The 20,094-nt window shown below is 44.1% G+C and overlaps 1 protein-coding gene across 1 annotated transcript; it reads right to left on the reverse strand.

Moving 5' to 3' along the window:
• Positions 1-1,855: 1,855 nt before the first annotated feature.
• On the reverse strand, positions 1,856-19,497 carry MLYCD (malonyl-CoA decarboxylase). Its single transcript, XM_063168109.1, has 5 exons — positions 19,072-19,497; positions 12,536-12,648; positions 11,171-11,327; positions 10,543-10,692; positions 1,856-3,190 (listed from the first exon to the last, which is right to left on the reverse strand). Exons 1-5 carry the CDS (start codon positions 19,480-19,482, stop codon positions 2,657-2,659), a joined length of 1,365 nt encoding a protein of 454 aa, XP_063024179.1. The 5' UTR covers positions 19,483-19,497; the 3' UTR covers positions 1,856-2,656.
• Between the last annotated feature and the right edge of the window lie 597 nt (positions 19,498-20,094).

Here is a 20,094-nt window from a genome sequence, read left to right on the forward strand (position 1 = left end):
GAAAACAAATAGCACTTAACAGCTGATGGCTTTTGTGGGCAGCCTGTCCCACCTCCATCTCCAAAGATCCCTCTGCAGTGCCGTGGGTGCTGTGATGTGACACAGAGCTCCCTGCAGGAGCCCTGGCCTCACACTGCTACCCCATCAATGGAACAGATGATGTGACCTCAGAAAGCACAGCACAACCAGCCAGCACAACCACTGGAAAGGAAACAACTCTGCAGGTGCTGAGCTTCTGATGGACACCAGATGTCACCTAACAAATGTACCCATCCACAGGAGCTCCAGGAGGAAGCTGCTGCAGCTTTGCAATGTCCTCAGTCCCATCACAACCGGCAGACTGCACTGACTGATGCAGGGATGAGTTAATTCAACCCCCAGGGAAAGGTGGCAGCTGCACAAGGGGACAGGGACAGAGGTGACTGTGAGCACATGGGTCAGCAGCTGAGGAACCAGTCCTGCAATGTGATGCCAGTCTGATCAGGGACAGAGAAATGACAATTGTTTCTCGCAGTGAGAATTTTGAGAATTTTAGGAGTTGTAGGAATGTGATAACTTGTTAGTAGAAACAATCTACAGGTAGCGTTTTTCCACTTTGTTTTCCTGTTCTTCTCAAGGACAGTATGTGAAAAAGATGGTTTTTTATTAACTAGAGGAAGCTGCTGCAGCTTTGCAATCTCCTTCTCAGCCCCACATCACAACCAGCAGGTTGAACTGGCTGCTGATGCAGGGGTGACTTCATTCAACACCCAGAGAAAGGTGGCAGCTGCACAAGGGGACAGGGACAGAGGTGACTGTGAGCACATGGCTCAGCAGCTGAGGAACCAGTCCTGCCATGTGATGCCAGCCTGGTCAGGGAGAAAGAAATGACAGTTGTTCCTCACAGCAGCTTGTGAGAATTTTAGGAGTTGTAGGAATGTGATAACTTGTTAGTAGCGTTTTTCCACTTTGTTTTCCTGTTCTTCTCAAGGACAGTTTGTGGAAATGTTTTTTTATTAACTAGCCAATCAAGTAGAATATGTCATATCAGTCTATGTAAACCAAAGAATCCTTTGTAATAAAAGCTCTTCTTCTCCTCTCATCTGTCCCTGTGCCATTCTTAGCTCGAGGGTGACACTGCACCCATGGGTGCGGGTGGGAATTTGTTTGCCATGCCCAAATGCCAGCATCCATCCTGATTTGGAGGCTGGTAGGAATAAAACCAGAGAGGAGCCCTCTCTTCCCCTGAGCTGTGTGAGATGTAGGCAGGCAGGTCTGGGAAATCACTGCAGTGTTAGTGAAGCATTGGCAGCTTTGCTTTTCCTCCCTCACATGCTGCTATCATTTCATGTCACTGAACCAATTCTCATACAATTGTCTGAGGCTCCAAGTGGAAAAAACTCATTATCCTTCGAGTCCAGCTGTTAAGAATATGGGATTATGTTGTATTTCCATCTGCAATACAGCAGAAGCATTAGCTCTTTTTGAACTATGGCCAGGAGGATGCAGATTTAATTGCCCTCATAGCTCCTCCTGCTTCAAAATAAAACCATCTTTCAAACCCATTGCATTTTCACAACTCTTGCACTTGAAGTGTGACCTGGTTCCCTCAAACCTGAAGAGTTTAACAAGGAGAGGGTTCTCTTGCTCTATTCCTGCCAGCCAAGAATGGTTTGTATGTGATATACAAGCAGCTAAATTTCACCTTGAAACCTGAATTCTAAGGCAGTTGAGAAAGATTAGAAAGCCCAAGAGAATGGAGCCAAGCCCAGCTCACTGTTAAAAACAGGAATGTCCTGAGTGTTCAGTGTGTGGTGAAACTGCTGTCAAGGGTCACTAAGTGAAGGAGGGAGATGCTGAAATACACAAACCATGATTTATTGAGAAAGTTTGTTTTATTGGTTTATAAATCACACCTACCTCGTAATTAAAAAAGCTCTTTATTAACTTAAAACATTCCCAGAGCCAACATATAAATACATATTTAGAGACTCCTCACCTGATTCCCAAGTAACAGTCTGGCTTTGTTCTCTCCTATGTGAACACTTCCTTATTGCTCATTACATTTTAGCAGCCAAACATGCAAATCTAACATAACATACCTGCTGTACTGAGACCCTGATTTTTCAACATTACTGCAAGGCTCTTCCACCCTCCAGCAAAGCAAAGATTCTGTGAGTTTTAGATTTAAACAGGAAATACCAGGATGTTTTACATGAGATTTTTCTGAGGGTGCAAAAGACAGATATTGTAGAAATAAACTGTAGATTGCTGTTTTGATAATATATTTGACCCCAAATTTACCTTTATTCCAGGTACTTTGGTTGTGAACAATCTATAGCAGCATTTTGACAGAGAAGTGCAGCTCTTTTCAAACACAGCTGATATAATAAACTACCAACAGAATCATGTTGGCTCAGGTATTTTTTTAGTCACCCCTGGGCCGTACCTGATGAAGAAGATTTTACTCTCCATTAATACAGACCACAGGTGATTCAAGCAGGTGGAGCACACCTTGTGAGCAAGACCTGCTAACCCAGGCAGCCCTGAGCACATTCTGATGGAAATAAGACAGCGCAGGTGAGCGCAGCTCTTCGCAGTCAGCACCACTCACTGTGATGATGATGATGATGATGATGATGATGATGATGATGATGATGATGATGATGATGTGCCCCTAGAGCTTGCTGTTCTGCTGGAACTGGGCCACCAAGGCCAGCACCTGCTCCGAGGCCCTGACCTGCTTGGCGGCCAGGTAGAGGGCGCTGTTGGAGGCCGTCTCCTCCAGGAAATACCTGTAGTTGACCATCATGCCACAGGAGGCGCCGATGCCCCTGGGGCTGCTGTCCCCCATCCAGTTGATCCTCCAGAGCACCGAGCCGTTCTGCAGGTGGAAATTGGCCACGGGGTTGAGGGCGTAGCCCCTGTGCTTCTCCCCATACAGGTACCAGGCACAGAGCCTCATCAGGGGGGAGTGTAGCACCTGGGTCAGCTTCTCTGACCTCACCCACTCGTTGGTGTTGAGCAGTTTCTTCAGTGTGTTGGTGGTGGGGTCTCCTGTGAGCGCGGAGATCTCCTGCCACTCAGATTCTGTAAAAAGTTCATTCCTTCCTTGCTCTTTTGTCTGGGAGGAGAGGAGACCAACGAGCCATTTGGTGAATCCTGGGATAGGGGAAAGTGTGGAAAAAGCTTCTATCTGAGGAAGTTCTTTCTGGAGAAATAAAGAGAAAAAAGAAATCATGAGTTTGGTTGTGATTGACACAGAGAAGTTTGAGTCAAAGGGCAGCTCATGGCCTTGGCCTTTTGGCAAGTGAAAACCAGGGACTGATACACATGGACACAAAAAAATGGGAAAAAATCCCCCTGGCAGTAACAGGTTAGTGATGAGAAGGCACTGGGAGCACACAGAAAATTTTAACACTGCCTGAATCCATTCCTCACACACCATCTCATAAAAGCACTTTTGCAGTACTTAACACCACTGGGTTCTGCTGTTATCCTTTTACAGGCAGAAATAAACATAAAATCACAGGCCATAAAGAAGTGATTCTGAAGACAGTATTTTTTTAAGAGACGTGCAAGTTTGGAAAACCATTTAAACACTATTTATTTTTCATAAATAACTTATTTTTTTAATATCAAAGGCAGTTTATTATTTTAATCTATTGTAAAATCAAGAGGTATTATATTTAGATTTTTATGGAAAAAAGTATTTCCTGAAGTTTTGAACTAAGTTCTTTATAAAGGCCAGCTACCTTTAATGATATTCCCTAAACCAGCAAGAAATACAAAGTGTGTGAATATTTTTTTTATTGCAAGTATAACACTAGTTTTAACCATATAAATATGTAAGAATATATTTAAATATAAATAAGTTTTATGTAAATATAAAATTTCTTCTCTACTCCTGCTAATTTCTGATTAAACCTTGCTAACTATGCAATCATGTAAATCAAAACATACATAAGGAAACCTGTGTTAGCTTTGGGGCTCACCAGTGAGAAGAATAAAGTCACTGTCACTTGGAATGAACCCAAGTGGATCAGCCAACCCTCCTGGAGGAGTGGGGAGCCAAGGAACAGAGGGAAGACAGAGCTGAGCAGAAACCACCCCAGTGTTGCTTTAATTACTGTTCCAACAGAAGAAAACGTAAGAACCAAGACATTCATCAACATTACAGAAGCATCTTAACGTGGGCAGAAAATTGTCTTTAAATGACTACAAATGGCGCTTTTCTGCCTCGAGGATTACCGAGGTGCCCATGAAAAAGCCATCAGGGCTCAGCTGGTGCTGCCAGGCTGTGAGAGCTGCACAGCTGCCACCTGCAGCCTGCCCGGGAGCTGCAGGGCCCGGGATCCAGCTCTGGGTCCCCAAAACCTCCTCCCTTCCCACAGCAGCGTCCCAAAGCTGGCCCTGCTGCCCTGTGCCTTCAGTGCTGTGACACACAGCCAGCCCTGGGGACACGGCTGGGTCACTGTGACACACAGCCAGCCCTGCAGCCTGGGGACACGGCTGGGTCACTGTGACACACACAGCCAGCCCTGGGGACACAGCTGGGTCACTGTGACACACAGCCAGCCCTGGGGACATGGCTGGGTCACTGTGACACACAGCCAGCCCTGCAGGGTCACTGTGACACACAGCCAGCCCTGGGGACACAGCTGGGTCACTGTGACACACAGCCAGCCCTGGGGACACGGCTGGGTCACTGTGACACACAGCCAGGCCTGGGGACACAGCTGGGTCACTGTGACACACAGCCAGCCCTGCAGCCTGGGGACACGGCTGGGTCACTGTGACACACAGCCAGCCCTGGGGACACAGCTGGGTCACTGTGACACACAGCCAGCCCTGGGGACACAGCTGGGTCACTGTGACACACAGCCAGACCTGGGGACACAGCTGGGTCACTGGCACACAGCCAGCCCTGGGGACACGGCTGGGTCACTGTGACACACAGACAGCCCTGGGCTTGGGGACACAGCTGGGTCACCTGCCCTGCCCTGAAGCTCATTGTTAATTAAACAAGGCAGCCTCAGAATTCTTCTGGGACCAGGCAGGGACAAGAAAAGCAGATCAAGTTACACCTTATCAAAGGAACACCTCATTTCATCTCCTTAGAGAAGCAGATAGAGAAAACCAAGCAAATTATTTCCTAAAAAGACTCATTTCTGTATCTTTTTGAACAAAACAGCATTTTTGTAATCAGAGCTCCCAGAAGATCCTGACTGGCTCATGCTCACAAATGCTGCAACTGCCACACTCAGATAGTGAAATGCTAGTAAAGAAACATAAAGTTTTTTCAGGTTTCCACTGAAAGACATGATGATATTTCATTTTGAAGAGTGATTCCAAGGCTGATGTCCCTAACACCATCTGTGAAATCCAACCATCAGGTTTCCTTGCATGTGCATTTCATAAAATGAAAAAGTTCCCTTCCAGCCATCTCTCCCACTCCTGTTTGTCCTGAGCAGAGCTGCCAGGGCTGTCCCTCAGGAGCTCAGCACCCTGATCCTTCCATGGGCACCAATGCCAATCCCACCAGCCTGCAGGGCACCTGTGCACCACCCACCAGGACAAAAGGGACAATGAATTATTTCTTCCCCTCTCTCTGTGCTAATAACAACCACTGCAAAGTTCCTGATGAAACAGTGACAGGGATTCCTGGGGCATTGCCTGCTCCTTGTCCATCACCCCTTCCAGGAGTGGCCTCTCACCCAGACACCCCAAACACTTCACAGTTTGGTGAAGTAGCTCATTCATTACTAAAAACACCAAATGGGAAATTGTGGGTTTTTACTTCTCAGGACAGATAAGACATGGGGAAGTGACCCCATTTTGAAGTGACAGCACCAACTACTACATATCTGATAAAAGCTTTATTCAGAAGCTTATCTGAGGCATCCATTTCTTGTGGAAAAATAAATAAATGCACTAGAGTGGGAATATTTATGTTTTGCTAAATTGATGTGCTGGGTTCTAAGGCTATTGGTGGAGATCCATTAATGTTTACTTGTCTGTCAGAAACCCACACATCATTAAGAAACAGCTGCTAGTTTTGGTTCAGGGTAGATTTCTGTGTCTGATTGTTGCTTTTTGTTGTTGTTGTTTTTTTCCTTTCCTTGCAGAAGAGCACAGATTTCCCCCATTATCCCTATCTCATCTGAAACTGTCTTGCACTCTGAAAGCTGCAGTCCAAGGTCACATTTTTCATCAATGAAATCAAAGCCTGTTTTGGAAATTATGATCTCCCCAGGTCACCTAGATCAAATTAAGGTAGCAATTATCAACAGCCCAAGCAGAAAGCAAAAATCTGCCACCAATTGTTGAGCCTTCTATTGAGTCACACAGCAGCTATCAGTTTTCTCCCTCAAATGCCACAGGCTATAAAATCCTAAGCAGTTTTCTCAAAGGCTTCAGCACAGTTATCTGTGTCTGTCATCTGCTGACTGAATTGCCACGCTGTACCTTCTGCAGAGCCACAGACTGCTCAGAGTGCTAGAAACACATTGGGAATTAAATGTCTGGCTAATGAGAAATCCATCCACCTCCTCGTTCACCAGCACCTATCAGCTTGCTAGAAATGATCTGCCTGCACTCCATTTGGGCTTTGTTTGCTTTTTTGTAGTTGTCTGAAATAGTTTCAAAATTCAATTCATTTCTGGGAACAACACAAGCTTCCATTTCAGAAATACAAGAGATCATTTTTGCTGCCTGCTCCCTGCTTTATATACATTAATATAAACAAGAGACTGCACAGAATGCCTGCACAGCCTATTCCCAGATTTGTGCAGGGACAACTGGGATCAAAGTGGTATCAGTGGCCTAATGAATTCATCCTAAAATAATCCCAACAGGATATGCTCAGAAACAACAGCAGCCTGTACATAAACCCCTTCTATATTATCTGTGTGGCAAACTTTTGTTGAGAAACTGCCAAAAACTGAATAATCTGCTCCTGAAGCAGCACAGGATGTCCCTTGTAAGTGACACAGGTCCAATTCTGATCTCCAGAATATCCCCCCTACCCCAATTATACAGAACAATTCCTGAGGTAAATGTGAAATCTTAATGTTCAGGTGAAGGTTAAGGATTCCAACTACAAATTGTGCACATAGGGGAAACTGAGGACCCCATTTGGTGCCTCAACTTCATCCATCCTCCACCTGCTTAAATTAGTGAGACCCAAAAGCAGCAGCCACTCATTTGTACACAGTGCCTCAAACTAACAGTGGAGGTGTGAAATCCTCACCAGTTTTCCCAATAATCCCAGTAAAAACCCATTTTCAAGGAATGTTTTTAGGAGGGAATCAGTGCTTGGCACCCTTTGAAGGTGACAAGTGCTGCCACACACATGCTCATGCTTAGCAGAGACCAGTTCAGGCAAATTAGCAAGATTTCTAAAAAATGAAATCCTATTTTAATTGTGTATTAATGAGATATTAAGGACTATGGTAGTAACTGGATTTACAGCCATTATTTCCTAGTTTAGATCAAGGTTTCAGTAGAGTTTTTTGAAATCCTGTCAGATGAAGGCTTTGATGCAGAGGGGTTCTCAGCACACTCCTAACTTTGTCCATATCTTTTCCTGACCTAATGATGCACATTCATGACAGGCCCAATTTGGAGTTTTCCTCATGAAGAATGACAGCTGGGATTTCAGTCTGGAGGTTACAGGGGCACTTACAAGTAGAAGTGTCAGAGCAGGTTACACTAAGGTAGAAGTCAGGTAAAGGATTTTTACTGGAGGATAACGAAGTTTTAAGAGCTTGCAGCACCTTGGGACAACACAACTGAAACAGAATTCTGCAGATAAACAGATGTTCACAACAGTTAGCTCAAGTGGCAAGTTACAAAAGTGTCTTAATCATCAATTTAAATAAAATGAAAAACAAAATCTTCAACCTTTTCAAATGGTCTCCTCCTCCCAATGCATTTTATTACCAGTTAAATTAGAGAGAGTCTCAGCTTCTGTAGCCTGGAACACTCGGTGATTTAGCAGCACTTGAAAAAAAGATTTGTTTATTGCAAAGCCATGCAAAGGTGATATAAAACATCCTCCTCCTACCAGAGACCTCACCCATCTATTTTTACACAGGCTGCTGGACACTGGCTTAATGAGATGCAATTTTTGACCCAGGAATTTTTTGCTGAGGCTGGATTGTTTCAGCTGCTGTCACCAAGTCCACTCAGCACTCCTGTGCGCCATTTGTCCCTCCTGAAGTGTCCCTCCTGTAATTCTGCTCCCAAGAATTATGTCCAACCTGAATAGAGACAACCTTGGCAAGTCCTTTGCTGCACCTGAGCAGAGAGAAAGAGAGCACATGTGTGCAATTAATCCACTGAAAAGGACTTCCAGAATTTTGGGAGCCAGGCAAAACAGGCTGCCAAGAGTATTTACTCACTGCATGCCCTGCCTTTGGCCTGGACAGCCCTGACTTTGTAGAAATTCCACAGTGGAAGTGTTTTGAAGCTGAAATACAGAAGTTCTCTCTCCTCTGAGGGGTGAGGTCCCATGGGATGGGAGGCACAATGTTTGCAGCTGAAGCTGAATGAGGAGGCCTTGTGGAAGAGCATCAAACCATTGTGGGAACAACAGGAAAATTATTTAGGGTCACTTCACAGATGTAAAATGTGCAATGGGAAATGGTTCTTGCACCATTTGAGACAAACTAAAGGACAAGACTTTGGAATGAAGGCAGAGAAAGTGTGAAGGAATGGGAAGAACAGAAGAGAGAAAAATATGAACATCAAACATGAAGAAAAAACTATCAGAGAGCCACATCCCCAATGGATAAATATTGCTGGATTATCCTTTCTATCTTCTTTAACCCTAGAGGGGCTCCCTTCCAAACAGGAATGGTGTAGGGCAATGCACAGAGCTTGTTGTACCTTTAATCTGTGCACACTCAAACACCTCAGTCCAGGTCCAATTTGTCACTCAACAATCTCCTACCAGCAGGTTGTTCACAGGAAATTTGGGTAGGGAGGAAGATCTCCACCTTTGGCACTGCATGGAAAGAACTCAAGTTTTCAAGTTATTTAAGACTGAGGGATTAATTTTATGATTAAAATGTATTTAAAGGCATCCCAGCAAAGGGTTTCCCTTGATGAACACTGAAGAGGGGCTGGGTTTCAAACACTGAAATGTAAAAACTTTGCCATAAGTAGAAATACAAACCCCACTCTTCTGTTGGACACACTGAATTTTAAAACCTGCATTAGGTTATCTAAGCATGATGAGTTTGTTTGCCTTTGGAACTCAAAATTTTGCTGGTGTTGCAAGCAATTAGTGATGGACAGATACAATGTCAATTGGGTTATTTTATGAGAGCAACTCAATTATCCAGACATTATTTTTCAGATGCGAAAGCAGATAACTGCATGAATTTATTCCAATTTCCCCTCAGTCAAGATCAGACAGATGGCATGGCCTAATTATACCTGGACTACTGCATTTTCAACAATTAATCTAAAAAACATTCCACAAGCAAGATGCAACAAAATTCAGCCAAAAAAGCCATTAAGAATAAAATATAAAAAAACAATTCTACTTCAGGGTAGCTAGCTATGATTCAGCAATTAAATAATCTATCACTTTCTGGCAGTAGAAGTTTGGAGCATCCAATTTTAAGATGTTTTTGTAAGTAGAACTGAAGCTCTAAATCACAGACAGTTTTCCAGACATGGTTACTAATCCAGATGTGAAACAATGAATACAAACACAAGCAGTGATCATTACTTTTAAGTGGTAGATTTGTCAGCAATTTAAGTAGTAAAGACTATTAAATAAATTAATGTGCTCAGTGCAGGAATGTGACTTCTCACACCACCCTGTACATGAATTTTCACTCCTTTCTCCAGTTGCTTGGAAGGCTCTCCAAGTACTAAAGCTATTAACAATAATCCCTCAGCCTGCAGTGATGTTATCTAAATTAACAGAACTGACTGGCAGAGAGTAAAAGATTCTTTAGACTTTTAGGACATTTTCTTTACTATTTTGCAAGACATACCAGGGCAAAGAAATCTCCCTCCTTTTTATTTTTCTCAGTAGATGTATTCAGGGCATGCCTGCACACTGCATAAATAACCAGTGGCAATTCAATATAACAAACAAAGCAATTAATTAATTAATAAATAGGAATGTTTCTGTTCCTGGAGCAGCTGTAAGATTTTGGAAAAGGCACTGTTAGGTACTTTGAAGAGTGAATATCTTGATCAGGCTCTTACCTGTCAACTGAGGGACAACTAAGTTGGATCAGAGACAGAATACAGGTCTGCCAAAGCCACCTCCAACAAAAATGTTCTCATTTAACTTCAGGAACCACACAAGGAATTCACACTGACCATGTCAGGAACAGGATCTACACCTGGCAGACATCAAGCAAGAGCAGGAAATGCCCTTCAGGAAATGCTGTTCCAGCTCTCCACACCTCCAAAGGCTGCTCAGGGAGGAAGTTCCAAGTGCAGGGAAGCCCCAGCAGCTCCTGGGCTGAGCAGTGACATGAATTGGGAACTAAACCATGCTGGGCAAACAGACCCTGAGCCCCCTGGCACACCCACCTGCAGCTCCTTGACAACTCTTTTGATGAGGTGAGTGCCAAGTTCCACCCCCTGCAGGCCCTGCTGAGTCAAACTGATGGAGTAGAAAATTGCTGTTGTGATTTTCTCTGGATCTTCTGTCTCTGGAGGTGGCACTTCTTTCACTATGGCCTGGGAAAATCAGGATTTAAAATAAAAAATGTTAATAATAGTTATTATCAGCATTATGGGGAGGTTTTAATTTTTAAATGCATTAACACTTTTCCCCACTGTTTTATTCATTAACAATAAAAATCTGATAAAAACCTAGGAAGAGCTGCTTATTCATTAGTAAGTGCAGAGAAAAACTGTAATACGGTTTAAAGTTTTCAGAAGTAATTGCAACCACTTTGAAATTTTAGTCTCATTTTCTCAATGTATTTCTTATCTTTTATTATTCTTCTTACTCTTGAGCAAACCCTCAAAATTTCAATTTAATAATACACAAGACAGACAAAATATCCCTGTAATTTTTACAAGCTAATTCTCTCATCTCTTAAAATACGCAACAAAAGCAAATATTGCGAAATTATAAGGAACTGTGGATTTTTAAACAAGCACATTGCAATCTGAGCACTTTGCTGTGCACTAAATGCCTCGGGGGCTGTACCTGGATGCTGCTGGAGATGTCACTGGTGAGTGCCACGTGCAGGACAATCAGGGGCTCCCCTGGGATGGCACAGTGAGAGAAGAAGTAGCACCTCCTGTAGGCCCCAACTCGCCTCTTCATATCAACCCAGTTCCTCACAGGGTGCACAGCTTCAGAACTCAGGGAGAGAATTTAAAAATAAAATCACTGTTGTCATTAATTTATTATCATTGTTATTATCATAATCATTATTATATTTATTGTTATTATAATTGTTATTGTTGTTATTATTTCATTTAAAACATTTCATTATTTCATTGAAAATAGAGGTCAGCTGCCCCACAAGCTCAGTGCTTTTCCCACTGATGTCAGTGACAAAACTTTCCAATCACAAAACAAGAATCAGGCTGTGAATAACACAAAATTGTCAGCAAGCTGTGCCAAAGTGGATTGTAAAGGAGTATTGCACACCCACTCACTGGTGTGTTTGCCAAATTACCTCAAAGAGTAATTAAATATTACTAATTATTTTTATTTGGAGTATTCAGCTTGTATGAGTTCTCTTTGTCTCATCAACACTTAACTAATGTACTTTCAGAACATTCTAGAGATTATTTTTTCTTCAAGATTTTATACAACAAGGTGGCCCACCACATAATGTAGTAATTTTCAACTTCTTCACAACTTTGACTATTTGACAGAAATTCAGAAATCAGTGTTGTAGACTCACAAATCAAAGTTGTATATTCACAAATCAGTGTTACAGATTCAGAAATCAATGTTGTAGGTTCAGAAATCAATGTTACACATTCAGAAATCAATGTTACACATTCAGAAATCAATGTTGAAGGTTCAGAAATCAATGTTACACATTCAGAAATCAATGCTGGAAATCAATGTTGAAGGTTCAGAAATCAATATTGAAGGTTCAGAAATCAACGCTGAAGGTTCAGAAATCAACGCTGAAGGTCCAGAAATCAATGTTACACATTCAGAAATCAGTGTTGTAGAGCACACTGTATAAAAACCAAGGTGCTCTCTTCACATGTAGTTTAAAGGTGATCCTGTGCACCTCACCAGCCAAAACCACTGCCCTAAACTCCGCCCAAAAACCACTCTGGGAATGTGGGAAGAGTAACTGAGAAACTTGGAAGGAAAGACAGCACTCTACCAGTGCAGGGTGAGAGCTACAGGATCAAATCATGGCACAAATGATCCCTTTACTCTTTACTTCAATCAGTTTTTAAACTGGGCTCTCAGCACGTTAATGCAAATATTTCGTAATTATACTTTGCCTTCACTCAGAAAAGCAGAGTCTTGAAAACAGAGAATCTCAGCAGTCCCAGCATTCCATCACCTCCTCATCAAGGAGCCTTTAGCACTTACTCACTAATTTTCTGGAGCACTTCACAGGGTGACTGCCACGTAACCCGCTCCAGGTTGAGGAATCCTGTGCAGAACCACTCTGAGAGCATGTTCTTGAGAACTCCATTCATCTCCTGCACCAGAACAGAGAGAGGATGAGCTGAGAGCATGTTCTTGAGAACTCCATTCATTTGAGCTGAGAGCATGTTCTTGGGAACTCCATTCATTTCCTGCACCAGAACAGAGAAGAAATGAGTTGAGAGCATGTTCTTGGCAACTCCATTCATTTCCTGCACCAGAACAAAGAGGGGATGAGCTGCTGAATGAGAAAGGTGGAACATGGAAATGTGGCAGAAGATAACCCTGATTGACTCCAACTACAACACTGAGAGCTTAAACGAGACTTTATGGATCTGCTTTAGAAGATTAACCACAAAACAGCCCAGGACTGAGCCAGGAAAATCCTTGAAGGGATTCTCTCTAGTGCAAGCAGGGACAGGGAAGATCAGGAAAAACATGAGGACAAACAACAGACCATGGGTAGAAGGTTTTAAGCAGACCTGACCACAGGCTGCAGTCTCACAGTAGCTCAGATTTCAATACCATGGAAACATTTTTCAACAGGATGCAGACAGAATTTTTCTTCTCTAAAAACATGAAAATATTTGAGCAAGACAAATAAAACCCAGGAGCATAAGACAATAGAACTGGAGAATCAAACCAGCTTTGGAGCAGTATGGGATGAAACCCAAGTGCAATGTCAAAGCCTTTCTCTGTAACAGTGATTCACTCTAATAGTGATTTTTATATTCCCTACCAGTTTCCTGCTGCCTGTATCATTAAAGATTTCCTGTCTAAATTTATTTGAATTTAACAAGTATTCTTGAACTCAGCACAGCATGAATATCCCTAAAAGAGATTCCAGAGCTTGTTCTGCTTTCTTCCATTTGCCTTGTACACAAGACACAGTGTGATACCAACTTACCAGCAGCCTGATCAGAAACCTGGGCTTACCTGGAACTAACTTAATAACCATTTCCTTCAAAACAAAACCTCCTCATCTTCCATTCAAACTTTTATTAAATAGCTACTGCTGCACATAGAAGAGATAAAAATTAAGCTCCTATGTACTTTACCTTGCTACATGAAAGAAAAACAACTGGGAAAATATATAAATCTAATCAGAAAAACTAAAAAAGTTTTCCTAAGTTCAGATGTAGTCTCAGGACTGTCATAAAAGACAGAAATATTTCCTGTTATAAGGTAAGTTGCAGAGGCACTTGTCAAAAGACAAACATCAAAGCAGGTTTCTGCTGGCCAAAGTAACTGCTACAAGTATTCCAAGACTGAATGAAAGGACAGGTTTATTCATTAACGTACTAGTAAAAAAAAAAAAATTCAAACACAGAAGAAACAACCATTCAATTCTCTCCTCCATTATATTTTTTTTCAATACCTTTTTTCTAAACAAATATATTCTGATTGGTTTGTTTATTCTGACTTTAAGGTACCTCCCTTGTGAATCCTTCTTTCTGCACAGCTCTGAAGTTTTTAGATAATAACCATAAATCACTTTGATCAAATATCCCACGGTGTAGTGGAGGTCTCCAGGCACTCCAGGATTGTTTGGTTTGTTTTCTTTTGTAGGGGCATATTACAGGGACCTGCTGAAGGTCTCCATGGTGAGAGAAAGACCAGAATCTTGTTTCTTGATCAGAAGGCTGGATTTATTGATATATGATATATAATACATTATTACTGTACAATTAAGGAATAAAAAGAGAGAAGTTGCAGAGCTGCTCAAGCTAAGCTAAGAATAGCAAAAAAAAGAATCTATAACAAAGTTGTGTCCAGGGACTCTGTCCCCAGCTTGCTCTTGTGATTGGCCTTTAATTATAAACATGGGAACATGAGCCAACCAAGGTGCATCCCATTGCATTCCACAGCAGCTGATAACAATTGTTTACATTCTCTTTCTGGGGGCCCTCAGCTTCCCAGAAAATGCAGAAATCTGAAAGAAAGGATTTCTGTGAAAAAATGTCTGCGACAGGGGCACACTGTAAACCAGAAAAATGAGCTGGAGTTGTGAGATCTGGGGGCAAAGGAACAGATTCCTCAGGCTCTCGTGCCATCCCTGTGCATTCTGAGCAGCAGTTCAGCTGCAGTGCAGCAGCAGAGCAGGATGGCAGCATTCCCACTCTGCTCTGCAGCTCCTGCAGTCACTCAGGAGCAGCTCAGGACACTCATCCTGCAGGGAAATGAACAGTGGGAAGCACTGGAGTCAGGAGCTCTGCTCCTCTGAGGGCTCAGCGAGGATGCCAATGGCTGCTTCCATTCCAGGGCTGCTGCAGGGGGCAGCTGGACAAAGCAAGGCAGCTGGAAGCAAAGGAGAAGCACAAGTGCCTTCAGCAATAATTTGGGAGAAAAGAAATATTGCACATGTGCTTTCAGTTATGATTTGGGAGAAAAGAAATATTGTTGATATTGTTGGGGAATTACAAGTCAAACAACCTGTCAGTTGTGAATAATGAAGTTTTACACAACAACAAGGCACTGAGCAGGAATTTGAATGGCTCCAGTGGGTGGGATCTGACTCCAGCACTGAGTCCAACCCCAGCTGGGCCTGGAGAGCAGGACACAGGGCTGGATTCAGACTGAAAGGGAGCAGGTTTGGATGGGATGTTGGGAATAAATTGCTCTCTCAGAGGGTGGGTGTGATGCTGTTCACAGGGGTCCCAGGATGAGGGAAGAGACGAGGATCTGACTCCATGTTTAGAAGGCTGATTTATTATTTTATGATATATATTATATTAAAGCTATACTAAAAGAATAGAAGAAAAGACTTCATCAGAAGGCTTGAAAGGAAAATAATGAAATAATAAAATCTTGTGACTGACCAGAGAGTCTGAGCCAGCTGACTGTGGTTGGCCATTAATTAGAAACAACCACCTGAGACCAATCACAGATGCACCTGTTGCATCCCACAGCAGCAGATAATCAATGTTTATATTTCATTTCTGAGACCTCTCAGCTTCTCAGGAGGAAAAAACCTAATGAAAGGATTTTCCATAAAATCAGTGACAGGGAGGCCCTGTCAGAGGCTCCCCAGAGAGGCTGTGGGCTCCCATCCCTGGGGTGCCCCCGGCCAGGCTGGACAGGGCTTGCAGCACCCTGGCACAGTGGGAGGTGGCCCTGCCCAGCACAGGGTGGCACTGGATGGGCTTTGAGACCCTTTCCAACCCAAACCCTTCCAGCATTCTGTGCTGACAAAGCTTTTCAGTGCAGAAAGACATCAAAGTTTCCACTACCCAAAACTGTGCTTAACTCAGGTCATCCAAACAAAATTCTGATTTGTGTTTAATATCTCAGTGCACAGGACATCTCCAAAAAGCTTCACTCCAACAAGGCCAGGCTCAAGTTTGGGTCTCTTAATTTGCAGATTTAGTGGCAGCTTCTCTTATTTTGGAAATTTAGTGGTATGTAAATTCTTATTCTCATTTCAGATGCCTTTTTAGCCATAAAAATTACATCTGCAACACTTCATTAAAAAGAAAAGCAAACACATTCATTATTCAGCAGCCCAGTCTTAAATTTGAGCAATAAGACACACTCAGATTAGTATTTCAAATTACCAGCTATACTTCAATTCCTGCTAGCCAACTCTAATAAATTGTGGTTATTTTTTTTCCTTGTTCCATGTTCTTGCTTCAAGACAGCAAATTACAGCCTTTTAAATCTTCACATCAAGTACCTATTTCTAGGGCAACAAATGAGAAAACTCTTATGAAAACCTCCAATTAATTCTATTTTATTAAGAAGAAATACTTCTCTGATGAGGAAACTATTTCACTTTCCCTCTCAGGCTACTAAATAAAATATCCATCACAAGAGTTGAGTTTTCACATGTTTTTGGAAAGTTTGAAGTTTTCAATTTGCTTTATTTCATTTGGGACTTACAGATCTACTCTGATATTGCCAAATATTTGAAGGTGTCTGTGCTGGGGGGTTTGTTTGGTTTGGGTAGGCTTTCAGGGCTTTTTTTTCTGTTTTTTTTTTATTTTATTTTATTATTTTTTCCCCACAAATTACCTTCAGAATCTACATAGAGAAGATCCCTGGCGAGATATTGGAAGAAAATCCTCACCAGCAAAACAGGATTCAGTAGTGACACCAATTAAAAGGGACTGGTTTCAGCTTTTTTATTGCTAATAGTAATTAGTAATTACTGCAGTGATAATGGCACTGCTGAAAACTCTCCTGGCTCTTGTGGTTTACATTACTGGACATCTTAAAATTAAAATCATTATTTCTTTTTTTTTCCCCCCATTTCTGCTCATTTGGACAATGAGTAAATTGTGCTCAAGCACTTTCAAGTGACTTAATCACTTAAAGATGATATTTTACTGCAATCTGTTGAACAAACACAAAATAGAAATCATTCATCACCCAATATCTGAGCAGCCTGAGCTGCTTTTATGCTGATAGTGCTGAGAAAATAAAAAAAATATTTCATATTTACCACACAGCAATGGGCAATCCCAGTTTTAATAGGTCTTTCAAATTACAAAGTAAAAACTAAGGATTCACTGAGAAATATTTTAGAAATTTTGAGCAAAACCAAAATCCCAGGAGGCCACATAATGCATTCTGTAGTTCTCCACCAGCATCAAGAAAATCCATTTAATTTTATTCCCAATTTCCTTGTCAGTGCAGACACAAATAAAAGACAAATATACACAAGGTTATAAAACTCTTGTTGCACATTTGTCTTTATGTTGGAATTGAAATCAGCTCTGCACTAATGAAATGGCTGCACAGGACTTTTGATAGGCAAACACCAAACACTTTTTTATGGACAAACTTTTAACAATGATGGTGCTTCTTTATTTTCCCAACAGATCAACACAAAGCCAAGATTACAAATACACTCCAACCACTGCTTAATTATGGAAGGAGCTTTATAGATAAATCAATTTGACAAAATTGCTCTCTTTTTCATTATCTTTTGCCAGCAACTTGAACTTTTCACTGACTTTTTCTAGATCCTATGGAAAGATGAAGAATGTTTTAGAAGCAATTGTTGGATGATTTGCCACCTGAGATAATAATGTTATTAATTTTTCACCAGAGTCGATTTTCAAGGGCTGAAATAAGCAAAGTGAAGTAAGCAAGCAAAATGTAACAAATCTCAAGAGGAAAACGCTGGCACAGGAAATGTAAAATGTTGCAGGTGAGAGGGTTCTGAACAGAAGGAGGAAGAGCTGCACCCACGAAACAGATTCGCAGCAAATTTCACTCTGTGCACTGCAAAAGCTCATCAGAAATTCAACTGTTTATAAGGACAGTGGAAAATCAGTGTCCTGTGGTGAAAAGAAGGAACAGAACACATGAAAAGAACATAAGAGAGGACAAAAACTGAAACAGCAACATGAAAAATAACCAAGCCCAGCTCTGCTGTAAATTAACTTTTAAAACAATGTTTTGTGTGCCAGCACTTCCCAGTGCCACTCTGTTGCTTCATAGCAGGGGCCAGCTCCTTCCTGTCAGCACAGGACTGTCACAGCCTGGGGACAGTCACTCGTGTCCCTCCAGAGAGCCATGGAATCATTCCTGCCTGAAAACTCCATCGAGTGCAGCCTGTCACCATCAGCACCCTGCCAACCACACCATGGCACTAAAAGTGCCATCAGCAGTGGCTTCTTGAACATCTCCAAGGATGGGGACTGCACCACCCCTCTGGTCTGTTCCAATGTTTTATCACCCTTTACACGAAGAAATTATTATTTATGTGTAAGCTGAGCCTGCCTGGCCCAGCCTGAGGCTGTTCCCTCTGCTCCTGTCCCTGTTCCCTGGGAGCAATCCCAACCGCCCTGGCTGTCCCATCCTGTCAGGAGCTGTGCAGGGCCACAAGGTCCCTCTGAGCCTCCTTTTCTCCAGCTGAGCCCCTTCCCAGCTCCCTCAGCAGCTCTTCATCGGACCTGGCCTCTAGACCCTTCCCATCCCCTGAACCAACTCCAATGTCCTTCCCAAACTCACTCTAGCAATGTCCATCCTGAACCCACCCCAGCAATGTCCACCCTGAACCCACTGCAATGTCCTTCCTTAACTCACTCCAATGTTTTCCTTGAACCCACTCCAGCAATGTCCACCCTGAACCCACTGCAATGTCCTTCCTTAACTCACTCCAATGTTTTCCTTGAACCCACTCCAGCAATGTCCACCCTGAACCCACTGCAATGTCCCTCCCTGCACCCACTCAATGTCCTTCCTAAACCCACCCCAATGTCTTCCCCTGAACTCACGCCAATGTCCTCCCTAAACCCACCCCAATGTTCTCCCTGAACCCACCCCAATATCCTCCCTAAACCCACTCCAATGTCCTTCTCTGCACCCACCCCAAGGTCCTTCCTGAATTGAGGCACCCATAAACCCCCAAACAGTGACCTGGCTTCCCGGCACTGCCTCCCAGCCTAAAGCAACACCACGAGCAGACAGCCCTGAACCACATCCCCCAAATTCCCTCAGGGCCGCCCAGCCCAGCCCAGCCCAGCCCTCACCTTGACGTGGGGCCCATCCACGGCCTTGCTCGCCAGCCCCTCCATCAGGTCGGCCCTGAGCTCCACGAGGAAGCGCAGCCCGCCCTCCAGGCGGCCCAGCTGCTGGAAGAGCCCTCGGTACTGGGGGTTCAGGTAGTAGCGGAGCCGGTCCTCGGCCTGCAGCAGCGCCCCGGGCTCCCTGCGCTGCTCGCGGGCCTGCAGCACCTTGGCGGCGGCCTCGGCCACCCGCCCGTGCTCCACGCCGAAGTCGCGGGCCAGGCGGGTCAGGAGCTCGGCGCGGGGCGGCCCGGGCTGCAGCGCGCGGTAGAAGCTCACGAACTCCGCGCCGCGCAGCTCGGCGGGCGGCGGCGCCTTCTCCTTGGTCTCGTAGGGCGGCAGCGGCGGCACCGAGCGGCGCAGCAGCTCCTCCATGGCCGGGGCAGCGCCCGACGAGAGGCGGCGCGGGCCCCGCGCGGCCCAGAGCAGCGGCCACAGCCGCTTCATCCCGCTCACCGCCGCAGGCCGCGGCACCGCCCGCCCGCCGCTCCGCGCGCGCTGATTGGCCGAGCCCGCAGAGTGACAGCGCGCGCAGCCAATGGGAAGTGAGGATAGCGTGGCGGGGCTGGGGGTGTGTGAGGGGTGTGTCGGCCGCCATGTTGAGTGTGGCGCTCAGAGGTCACGGGCTGGCCCCTCACGGCCCGGGGATCCCCCGGCACCGCCCTGCCCTCGGAATGCGCCGCGCTGCACTTTGGAACCGCACAGTCATATCGGACACGGTGCCAGGCTGTGCCCGGGGAGGGTCAGGCTGCACGTTAGCAGGAATTTCCTCACAGAAAGGTTGGGCTGCCCAAGGAGGCGGTGGAGTCATCTCTCTGGTTGGTGTTCGGTCACAAGTTGAACTTGTTAACCTCAGAGGTCCTTTCCAACAGAACTGATTCTGTGGTTCTGTGAATTACCAAGATTGGAAGAGACCTTCAGGATCATCCAGTGCAAGTGTTCACCCAGCGCTGCCACTGTGACCCCTAAACCACAGCAACAAATGCC

This window comes from Melospiza melodia, chromosome 13 (assembly GCF_035770615.1).
Source record: "Melospiza melodia melodia isolate bMelMel2 chromosome 13, bMelMel2.pri, whole genome shotgun sequence".
Lineage (NCBI taxonomy): Eukaryota > Metazoa > Chordata > Aves > Passeriformes > Passerellidae > Melospiza > Melospiza melodia.